This window comes from Carya illinoinensis, chromosome 5 (genome assembly GCF_018687715.1).
Source record: "Carya illinoinensis cultivar Pawnee chromosome 5, C.illinoinensisPawnee_v1, whole genome shotgun sequence".
Taxonomy (NCBI): domain Eukaryota; kingdom Viridiplantae; phylum Streptophyta; class Magnoliopsida; order Fagales; family Juglandaceae; genus Carya; species Carya illinoinensis.
In genome coordinates this window covers 9624184-9635781 of record NC_056756.1, presented here as the reverse complement: position 1 = coordinate 9635781, position 11598 = coordinate 9624184, and the positions used below count along the sequence as shown (strand labels likewise).

The window sequence follows — 11598 nt, the reverse complement described above, 5'->3', positions numbered from 1 at the left end:
CGTGGTAGTGACAGAGACGTGTTGGAAAATATTGAACGAATAATGATATGTACAAGTTTTAAATAGACAAGTTGTTTACAAGTCTTTTAAAAAAAATTTACACTAATAAATAATTATTTTTTTATAATTTTTTAAAGTAAAATTCACCTTTTTATAATGATTTATATGAGGTTTATGAGTTTATCTATTTAAAATTTATACAAATTATTTATAATACCAAATACACTTCGTCACAGACTGAAAGAATTAACTATAGGTGAGTCTATAATTTATTTGAGTAGTATCTTATAAATTTCTTTAATGAAATTTTTAATGAAAAATCACAATGCACGCGTCGGAATCTAATTGCATACGGAGGGAGACCTTTCCCCGAGCATATTTATTCAGGACGACGCTTGCGTGCTGCGTCTCGAGAAACTTATAGACACAGAGAGAGAGAGAGAGAGAGAGAGAGACACACACACAGAGTTCAATCAATGATCCACCGATCCGTCCCGATGACTTCATAAGCAACAACGAATTGCCCACGCCTCGCCGTCTCTCGCTCCGATTCTCCGAGTCTAAAGTTTCTCAGCCAACTCGCCCCCACTGACCTTATATATATATATATATTGCCTTTTGTATTTTTCATAATCGGATTATTCATTGCTACAGAGGATGAATAAGAGAACGAGAACCAGCGTCGACACGGCAGTGGTCAATGTTTGGAAGCGAGAGGTCGGCCAGCTCTCCACCAGGAACTTCGCCCACCGCCTCGGCGCCTCCGAGGTCCTATTTCGGATAACCTTATCCCCGGTTTTTATTGCACTATTTTCTGTTCGGTTTGGAAGATTGCTTTATGGTTGTGGGAATTAGATTTGTCTTATCCCTGTTTGGTTTTTCCGATTATATGTCCGTTAATGCTTGTTTTAACCCCGGTTGATTTTCCCTTTCTCAATCAGGATTCTGCGCATTCCTTTATTTAGATTATTTGTATTGCTTAGCTCCTTATCGGTACTTAATTTGTGGTACTTGGCTGCGGTTTGGCGTTTTGATCGTTACTTTTAATCAAGACTGAATTTATTTCGTCGTTTATAAGAGGAAAAATGCTCAAATTCGTTGGCTTTGGAATGTCGTCCAAGACATTTTGCTTTTACCTCCCTTAATTTTTTCTTAAAATCCAAAAATTTTTCACTGCTTAACCACCCCCCCCCCCCCCCTTCTTCTCTCTTCCTCTTTCAGAGAAAACTAGAAAGAGAGGGTGAAGTTTTGAAATAAGCTCTGGCATGCATACTTGACTGCTTTGTTCATTTGTCTGTGTTTAAACCAACATCTCACTCCTATAAGACGTGGTACAGAAGACGCGGTACTCCTATCATCTCACTAAATGGCATACAATTAAAATTGCTTAAGTAAACACCAATTTTAATTGACATGACATCTTATGATAGGCTGAGAGTACCAAGTGTCCGTACTCTGGGAGTACTTAATAGTTACTCATCCTATATTAGTCTGGTCTGTCAGTCTTAGTGAACTCGTCTTCTCGTATTTTTCTGCAGACTTTATATTGTACAAGGTCTAATTAAATGAATTTATATGTCCCAGGATCTTGTTTGGCGATTTGATATCTACAGGAAGCTGGAAAAGCACAGGGGCTGTGTGAACACTGTAAGTTTCAATGCAGATGGTGATATTCTGGTTTCAGGATCTGATGACAGGCGGGTTATACTCTGGGATTGGGAGACTGGGCGTGCCAAGCTTTCATTTCATTCAGGTCATAATAACAACGTTTTTCAAGCAAAGATCATGCCTTACACAAATGACCGAAGAATTGTTACCTGTGCTGCAGACGGGCAGGTATCTCATCTGTTCCAAAGCACTTACAGTATGAAGTGGAGCTTTATAAGAGACATAAGTATATAATTGCGTGTGTACAAGCTTTGTAGAATGTAGTTAAGGATATTAGAGGCCACAACTAATGAGCCCTGACTTGGACTTGTTCTCTTCTGGTTCTCCCTGCGAGTGGGATGGAGTGTGAACTTGTAGGTTCAAGACCCGTCATGTGTTTGCTAGCAACCTGTCAATATTGACTAATGAAAAAATTTACCAGTCAATATATAAACATATATAAAGTGATCCTGCTACTACGAAAAAATTTGCTAGCTGTGCTCAATTGGGAGAAAGTTTTGAATTGCTACTTTGCAAATGAATTAGACTTGTTACCTTGAAATTAGATGGTGTTTTTCTTTTAGTGTCTGAATATTGAAGAGTTTAGACACTTCCAATGCATTTCTCGCCATGCATAAACCGAACCAGCAATTGAATGTAGTCTACAAATTATTTTTGTCAGGTGTCTTGACCATTCCATAACTTTTGCTGGTGTTTTTTTCTTAATATTCTAGAGGAAATCTTCATATGATGAATATCAATTCTCCAGGATTGGGGATTAGAGATCTTGTTATGACAATTTGATGATGGCTATGCCTATTTCATTTGTTTGAATAAAATCTACTTATAAAAAAAAAAAAAAAATTGATGACAGCTGCTTGTCTATTATTCTTCCTATCAAAAGAGTTTTCACCTTGTTCTCTTTTGCTATCAAGATTAAGAATTTTCTCTATTTTGTTGAGTACAGAGCTTTTCTAATTCTTGGGCTACATCTGGTCAATTTTAGGTGAGACTTACCGAGATTTCGGAATCTGGAGGAGTGGAAATTAAATTGCTTGCTAAGCATCAAGCACGAGCTCATAAGCTGGCTATTGAACCTGGGAGCCCTCATATATTTTATACCTGTGGTGAAGATGGGTTGGTGCAGCATGTGAGTTTTTCTCCTTTCCACTTTAATCCCTGCTATGGTAGCCTCACTTTTCTGGAGAATTGATGTACGCTGGGACAAGCCTAAACACCTGTGTATGGCAAAAAATTGGGTGAGGTCTCACCATTTGATGGGCTTCATTTGGAGGCTTTATAATAGGAAATGAATTCTCTGTTCTATCAATCCTTTCTTTGATTTTGCCAATAATCTTAACTTTTCAATATTAAATGACTGGTTGATTCCCAGTCTGCTATGGTGGTGGCAGTTATAAATGCAAGTCCCTTGGCATTCTCCTTGTATTATTCTGCTGGTCCACCTTTCCCATTTTCTCACATTTTAATTTTGGCTCTAGTATTTATGATTGCTTGGTTATATGGCCGTGTGACCCTGTCATTATTGTTACAGTTTGATCTGAGAACTCAGGCTGCCACAAAACTTTTCACATGCCAACCCATTGACGACAGGAGGAATTACATGTCAGTTATCCCTCTAAATGCCATTTCTATTGATCCAAGGAATCCAAATCTCTTTGCAGTTGCAGGCTCTGATGAATATACTCGACTTTATGACATCCGCAAATACAAGTGGGATGGATCAACCGATTTTGGTCAACCCTCAAACTACTTTTGCCCTCAACACTTAATTGGTGATGAGCATGTTGGAATAACAGGCTTGGCCTTTTCAGAACAGAGCGAGCTGCTTGTGTCATACAATGATGAATTCATCTATCTCTTTACACGGGATATGGGATTGGGATCTAATCCACTTCCAGCTTCTCCAGTGTCTCTGGGCATTGATGCTGGTGACAAAACAGGAGGTGATCATCAATTCTCAGCATGTCCATCAACCATGGATACCGATGAAAATAGTACTCCCCAAGTTTACAAGGGGCACAGAAACTGTGAGACAGTGAAAGGTGTGAACTTCTTTGGGCCTAATTGTGAGTATGTTGTGAGTGGATCAGACTGTGGCCGGATATTCATATGGAAGAAAAAAGGTGGGGAGCTCATTCGTGTCATGGAAGCGGATAAGACTGTTGTAAACTGTATTGAGTGTCATCCTCATACCATGGTACTTGCAAGCAGTGGAATTGAAAGTGACATCAAAATATGGACCCCGAAGGCCCTTGAGAGAGCTACTTTACCTACAAACATTGAAGAGGTATGCTTTGCGGTTTTGAGTTTATAATTTAAACCCAAAAGCTTGATATTTTCCCATTGTATTTGTCTTGATTGGTTTGGACATAAACTTTAAACCTCAATTTTTTAAAAGAATATTTTTATTAATAAACCCAGTGGTGCAACCCAAGTAGGGTACCATACGAGAAACAGCTAGCTAGTAGAAGAAAAGTACTCTAGAAAATCATGTACTAAGACCATAAAAGTTTATAGATACGGTTCATCAGCAAAGATTGTGAATAAAGAAACTCTTGATCTCCTCCATCATTTGTTTGCAATCTTTGAAAATTCTAACATTTCTTTATGCACCAAATAAGGAATATAGGGACCATCTTCTACACTGTTGCAATTGGCAAGCTGCCACTTAGCCTTCTCCAAGCATAGAAAAGCTCCAGTACCCTTCGAGGCATTACTCAAGCCATTCCAACCTGACTAAAGAAGTTGCTCCACAATGCACTCTCAATTTGACAGTGAAGTAAAAGATGACCAACAGACTCTCCACTCCTGTTACACATGCTATCCAAAATCATATTTTTCCCCAAAACCACACCTCCAAATATAGAAGGAACTCCCAATTGAGCAAGTTGCTCAGTAAACAATCTCTCATAAAACAGCACAATGTGATTACAAATCACCTCTTGATCCGTAGATATAGAGCCATCAACTAAGAGCATCTCAAAATGTATAGTACTTCAATTTGCCCTAATGAATGGCATTAGAAAGAATCAGTAAGTAAAAAACATGATGGCTTCATGATGCGTTCTTCACTTACTATTCGTTTTCTTTGCTGCAAGTATTCTTTTTTTTGAAGGAATGTGTTTTTTTTTTTTTTTTTGGGGGGGGGGGGGGGGGTGCGTGGTGTAGTCTTCCACTTTTTGTTTCCTCTTAGAAAGAGTGAAACCACATGTTAGTGTTGATGATTATGTTGATAATGATAACGGCGTGATCGGTTCTTTGACGATGACATTTCTGGTGATGATGATAATAAAAATGACAATGGCAATGTTATCGAGGATTGCAGTGACTGGTTTGATGATAATGATTGATGCCAATTGCATTGATGCTGCTATTGATAGCAATAATAATGATAGTTTTATTTGTGGTTGTGATGAATGTTGATGATGGTTTTGATTTACACTTTCGTGTCAAGCAGAAACCCAAGGCCAGGGGCTGGATGTATCGTATAGCTTCTCCTGATGATTTGATGTTGCAACTATTTTCTCTGCAAAGGCAGAGGACAAGCCCCGATCGCAGTGGAGAAACTTCGGATGCGCGTCGGGAACTTTTGGACCTAATTCTGACATTCAATGCCAATAGCGATGCTTCTTCAGATAATGAAGGAGATACCATCAGCCAGGATGACTTGTTTTATTGAGATGCTGGAGAAATCTTTTGGCCATGAAAAATGGTTGTAATGTACATAACATAGGGTTTAAGTAAAACTGTTTTGGATTTTCATATCCACTAGTTATTTCCTATATCAACTTCTCCATCATTCCTTAATGCTTTTTCTTTTTTTCATACTCTTTGTGAATGCGGTATAAGTTGCTTATTTATGTCAGATATTGAGTTACCTACTTTTGTCTTGCTCAGATGATTCCCTTTATTTACTCGTATGTTTGTTTCTTCCATGCTCCGGGTCACCTTCTGGCTTCCGCTGGACACATCTTCTCACTGTTATTTCACTAAAATAAGCCAGCATTGTCCATCAACTTTTGAATTTCTTTTGTTGGACTGTAGATTACAACGATAATGTACTGCCAGCACATTAAAAAAGAAAGTTGGGTAAACCAAAAAACGAAACATCTGCACTTCCCTTGATTATACGATTATCCCTTTCTTTTTAAAATGGCACTTATTAATTTAACTTACTGAATTGAGCTATACTGTTATATGATTGAGGTGATTTACTGTAGGGGTGTCAAATCGTGTTAACAGATTGTGGTCGTATCGTGTCAAGATATGTATATTATATCATATGGGTAAATTCGAATCCGACTTGTTAAATTTATTGTGTCAAAATATCAAACCCTAATATGACTCATTAACATAATGAGTCGTATCGTGTCAATCCATTTCAACCCGTTTATGTAAATGGATTAAATAGACCCAAATTAACTTGTTTGACTTGATTAAATTTAGTATAATTTTATATAAATGTTAAAATCGCAATATCTATAAAATTTATAAACTAACTATAAGTCTAAAATTACAATCAAAATAATAAAAATATCAAAATTAAAATTCTAAAAACGTTACTTTTAGATAAAAGAGTATAATTATAATTTTAACTTTTTTAACGGGTCATAACGGATTATAACATGTTAAAACGGGTTGATCCGTTATTAGTCTATTAAACAATATTGTTTTAATGGGTCAATCAATTTTGACTAAAACCCATTAAGACTAAACCCAAACCTGCTATTATCGTGTCGTATTTGTGTTAAGCTAGTGAGTCGTGTTACATATTGCCACCCTTAAGTAATTGTTTAAAAAACTATTGCATATTATTTGGAGTGCAAAGTTATAAAAAAAAAAAAAAGATGATAATTGCAGTTGTAAGCGTGCAAACGTTGTGCAATCACTTTAAATAAAGTGAATAAATACGAAATTTACATAAAAATAAATTAATTTTTGTAATAGTGGACCGCATTTTTTTAAAGTAACTGCACGATACTTGCATACTTCACGACTGTATATAGTATTACTCCTTAATAAATTATAATGACCATATTTTAATAAATGTTGTGAATTAAAAGAATATAAATATTTTAAGATCCAAATTGAGACTTCGTAAAAACAAATGATAGGTGGTTTGTATATCCATATAAATTATATAAAACTGAGTTATAAGAATTAAAATCACATAAAATAATCAGTATAAGAGACATGTACAATTGAGCTAACGGAAAGAAAAATTCTACAAAGCAGGTTTACACTAGACATCTTTACTTAATTAAGAGTTTTGCTATATACAAGCAAAGTCGTGTACTAATCTGCGCACCAATACTGATTTCTTCATATTTAAAATTTAAATTAACATTGTTTTCAATAAAATCTACTTTTTGACCAATCATAATAGATTGGTGCACATATTAGTACACAATTATGTTTACTACTAGATTTTTCCCTTAATTAATATGTTAGCTAGCATTTTTGTTCTTTTATCTTAATGTTTAAATATATGTATTTAAATAAAAGAAAACTTATCTTAATGTTTAAATATATGTATTTAAATAAAAGAAAACACTACTATGCCCTCTCCTCTGCCCTCTCAAAGTGACTGCTAGTCACAATTTTATTTTATTTTATTTTTGAACATAGTGATTAAGAAAGTGATTTTAAATATATTGGTATATTTTTTATTTTTTAAAAATATTTAAGTATATGAAAAAAATGTGAAAAGAAAAATATAAATAAAAAAACCAAAAAGTGAAGTGCGGTCAAACTGAGTGGTGCACTCTGAGTAGTAGAGTAGCACCGCTCATAAATAAAAATAAATAAATAATAAATTATATATTGATTAGATGGAGGTGTATGGTGTAAAGTTTATGAAAAATCTAGTTGCAAACACAATTATATATTAATATGTATATCAATTTAATATGATTGATAAAAAATAAATTTTATTAAAAATAATATTAATTTAAATTTTTAATATAAAGAAATCAATATTAATACGTAAATTAATAGGTGATTTTGATTATAGATAACAAAACTCGTTACCTAATCTAAATAGGCTTATGCAAATTTTTTTTTTTTAATAGGAAGTCGGGCCACAAAAAATGGGCCAACCTGAACAGAGCTTTAAATGGCACAGATTGGACGGAAGGGGCCTAATCCATCTCTGGTCTCTGAGACATATATACTCTGATATTTTTCGACGCAGAAAGCATAGGTGGTATCAAAGGCGAGCGAGTCCGACCGATTCATCGAGTCTTCTGTCTCCGTTTCTCTCGGTTCCATGGAAACCCTCATGAACTCCTCCTCTGCTACTTTCATGTCCTTGTCTTCTCCTTTTTCCAATTTCTCTCCCAGACGGACTCCTCCTTCGAGGTCATTTCAGTTCCCTTTCGCCTCCAAAGGTAGTAATTCTTATTTTGTTCTTATTTTATTTTTATTCTCTTGTCCTCCTTTTAGTTCCTCAGAAAACATCAAAAACGGAAACTTTAATTTGATAAATTATTGAGTCTGGGAAGCTTCATATTTTCTGATTCGGTTTCGTACTATTTCTCAGCAACCGACTTAGGCCCTTTCATTTCTAAATAATTCATATTTTGCTTAAGATGGGATTAATAATATTTGATTCCAGGGAACGATCCTGAGCCAAACGGTCCTCAGTCCGATTCGAAGGACATCGCATCAAACAGTCCTCAGTCCAATTCCAAGGACATCAACAGTTTTCCAATTCTCAGTAATCGCCATCTCTCCCTTTCCCCTCTCTCAAAGGTTCTCTCTCTCTCTCTCTCTCTCTCTCTCTCGCGCGCGCGCGCGCGCACTTATGCAAAATGATTTTTTTAAATTTATATTTGGGTCCTTAGAAAATTGAGCCAAACATAAGGAAATGATCTTTTATGTTATGAACCCAATTTGTTGTAGTTAAGATATCAATTAATCTTTTAGCTCCTAGGTAATGTAATTAAAAAAAAAAAAAATGGAAGAACCATCGTGTTTTTTAGTTTCCTTGACGCTTCATAGAAACCAATCTTTTTTCGTTTACTTTTTCTCTAAACCAATAAATATTTTTTTTCCTAGGATATGGCAATGGGATTAGTGCTGAACGCAGCTACCGGGAGAGGTTGGACCACTGGTTCAGGTATGGAAGGTCCTTCAGCTCCTGCTGGGATTGAGAGTAGCACGGGCACCGAGAATATCTCCACCTTCCCGTGGTCTCTGTTCACTAAATCACCTCGCCGAAGAATGCTTGTATCTTTTACTTGTAACATTTGTAGGCAGAGGACAACACGGGCCATTAACCCCCATGCTTATACGGATGGCACTGTATTTGTGCAGGTAAGTAATAGCAGAAAGATATATTCTTGGTTTTCTTTTTTATCTTTTTTTTTTTTCTTTTTTTAATAAATATTTTTGTTGATGCTTTATTAATTTGAGTACCTATCTCATTGATAAATACCATTGAGGTGACTTTAACGACTGGATACTTCATTTTTGTTTTGTAGTGTTGTGGGTGTAACGCATTTCATAAGCTCGTGGATAATTTGAACCTGTTTCAGGACATGAAATGCTATCTCAGCCCAGACTTTGATTATAGGGGTCATGGCTGGGATAATGTTAACTTCAAATATCTGGACACGGAAGGTGGCGATAATGACATATTTCCTATCCAGTGAGCTGGTTGGTCAATTTATAAAGTATGTATATTCTGACCGGTCTAGTGGGATCTTAGTTTGATTGGCATATATATTCTCGAGGTTATTCTGTAGAGGCTCATTTTTTCCAAGTCAGTATCTGATGGCTGGGTTGTATTCTGGGGTTAATAATATATGTATTTGTATTAAGGATTGTGCATTCGCCTTGTAACTCTATTGTTTCTTTGTTTATTTTTTTTTTTGGGATGAATTAAATGTTACGCAATCTAAGATTACTATCATCATCTCCTATCCTTTTTCCAATTTCCCAATACGATCACCCTTGCAATCTTACCATGCTTGATGGTCTCAGAATCAATCCCTTGACTCGAGCTTTCCAGTACTGAGTTCAAACCACTGTGGCTGGGGAATGTACCAGCCTTATGGAATTTCCATTTCTTTTTTTGGGAGGAAGGGGGGGTGGATTTATTTAGACCTTGATTCTTTTCTCCTATTCATCCTTCAAACCCATCAGGCGATTGTTCAGCTCTAAATTCTTCTGTTAGCCTGAAACCAATTGGAGTCCTAATGACCCAATTAAATGGTTTGTTGCTTGCCACTGAACCCAATACCAATTCCATTTTTGTTGCTGTTTTGCCTCTAAACCCAATGCAGGCCAATTTCATGGTTTGTGATGGTCAAATGCTGTTTTCTGACCCAAGAGACACTGGATGAAAATTGAGCAATTCACAACTCAGTTTTTGAAGAGTTTCTCATCTTTCTCTTGGTTGTAGCCATCTTTCTTCATGGAAGAGCAGGCTAGTCCAATGATCCAGACTGGCTTTCCTCCCATTTTTCAGCTAAGATATTTTACTCCATTGCAATCCTTGGAAAAGTGAGACGAGGGAAAGATAAGGTAAGTGGAAGGGGAGAATTGGGGTGGGGATTGGAAATGCATGGTCCTATCCACATATATCTTCACAATTCCTCTGAGAAAGTAAACCCTGCAATAAAAGTGCTTACTTTTCTGCGCCTAAGGCCCTAAACTCGAGCCTCAAATTTAACCATCCCCAACGAAAGCCATGGGGGAATATATTAGTGAGTCTGATAGGGTAGAAAGCATTTTCATTGTAATCAATTGTGTCAAGTGCTCTATATTACTTCTAGATGGCTTTCAATGAGCGTAGAAAGAATGATCCTCATGGATCTTATTTCTAGATAGTGCGTACTGAGCTTTAAATGTTTTTTTCTGATGGGTCTATGACCACCGACCACTCATAGAGTTGCTTGCGAAGTGTTCATTTTTGCCAACTCCAGCATGCAATGATGTCTGTCAGCTTCAAGGTGGGAGATGTTTCTAGGGGCCGCATCACTGTTTCTCATCTTCTCTGCGCAAATGACACTTTATTTTTCAGTGATGCTAATCAGGATCATATTCGAGCCTTAAGAGCTTTATTGTTATGTTTTGAAGCTGTTTCTGGGCTTAGAATAAATTTAAATAAGTCCGAAATTGTTCCTGTGGGTTCAGTCAGCAATATTTATGATTTGGCCAATATTATGGGCCGTAAAGTATCTTCTTTATTTTTGAAATACCTTGGATTACCTTTGGGGGCTCCCCACAAATCTATGTCTATTTGGAATGGGGTGATTGAGAAGATGGAGAGGAGATTAGCTAGTTGGAAAAATATCTATTTGTCCAAAGGGGGTAGAGTTACATTAATTAAAAGTATCTTGTCTAATTTACCTGCTTATTTCCTCTCTTTTTCCTATTCTAGTGGGGGTGGTAAAAAAAATTGAGAGGATTTTTAGAAATTTCTTATGGGATGGTATTGGGGAGGAAAGAAAATTTCACTTGGTGAATTGGAAAAAGCTTTGCACTCCGGTGACTTGTGGAGGTTTGGCTGTGCGGAATTTGAAGCTTTTTAATAAAGCTCTTCTTGGGAAGTGGCTTTGGAGGTATAACAATGAGAATAATGCATTGTGGAAACAGATTGTTGATGCTAAATATGGAAGGATGTGGGGGAATTGGTGTACTAATGAAATAAAATGGGTGTTTGGGGTGGGTCTATGGAAGTCCATTCGAATGGGATGGGGGGACTTTATCAGAAACACTAATTTCAAAGTGGGGACTGGGTCCAATATTTCTTTTTGGCATGATGTTTGGTGTGGTGATTTAGCTCTTAAATTAGCTTTTCCTAGCCTTTTCAGGATTGCTAAATGTAAAGGGACTGCTGTGGCGGATTCTTACTTGTTTTCTAACAACGTGTTAAATTGGGAAAAATGGACTTTTATGTGATGGACTAATGCAGCATGTGTA

At 36.4% G+C, this 11598-nt stretch overlaps 2 protein-coding genes across 2 annotated transcripts; both read left to right on the top strand.

The window, feature by feature from the left end:
• Positions 1 to 402: 402 nt before the first annotated feature.
• Positions 403 to 5549, top strand: LOC122310859 (DDB1- and CUL4-associated factor 8-like). The gene is made up of 6 exons (XM_043125061.1): positions 403 to 565; positions 655 to 768; positions 1585 to 1836; positions 2654 to 2797; positions 3200 to 3955; positions 5126 to 5549. Exons 2-6 carry the CDS (start codon positions 658 to 660, stop codon positions 5345 to 5347), a joined length of 1485 nt encoding a protein of 494 aa, XP_042980995.1. The 5' UTR covers positions 403 to 565; positions 655 to 657; the 3' UTR covers positions 5348 to 5549.
• Positions 5550 to 7805: 2256 nt separating this feature from the next.
• Positions 7806 to 9491, top strand: LOC122310763. The gene is made up of 4 exons (XM_043124897.1): positions 7806 to 8057; positions 8285 to 8421; positions 8728 to 8985; positions 9153 to 9491. Exons 1-4 carry the CDS (start codon positions 7937 to 7939, stop codon positions 9321 to 9323), a joined length of 687 nt encoding a protein of 228 aa, XP_042980831.1. The 5' UTR covers positions 7806 to 7936; the 3' UTR covers positions 9324 to 9491.
• Positions 9492 to 11598: the final 2107 nt, after the last annotated feature.

Coding starts and splice junctions, on each gene's coding strand:
- LOC122310763 (XM_043124897.1), top strand. CDS start 7,937: ATGGAAACCCTCATGAACTCCTCCTCTGCTACTTTCATGTCCTTGTCT. Junction 8,058..8,284: donor GTTCCCTTTCGCCTCCAAAG/GTAGTAATTCTT, acceptor ATTTGATTCCAG/GGAACGATCCTGAGCCAAAC. Junction 8,422..8,727: donor CCCTTTCCCCTCTCTCAAAG/GTTCTCTCTCTC, acceptor TTTTTTTCCTAG/GATATGGCAATGGGATTAGT.
- LOC122310859 (XM_043125061.1), top strand. CDS start 658: ATGAATAAGAGAACGAGAACCAGCGTCGACACGGCAGTGGTCAATGTT. Junction 769..1,584: donor ACCGCCTCGGCGCCTCCGAG/GTCCTATTTCGG, acceptor TATATGTCCCAG/GATCTTGTTTGGCGATTTGA. Junction 2,798..3,199: donor AAGATGGGTTGGTGCAGCAT/GTGAGTTTTTCT, acceptor TTATTGTTACAG/TTTGATCTGAGAACTCAGGC.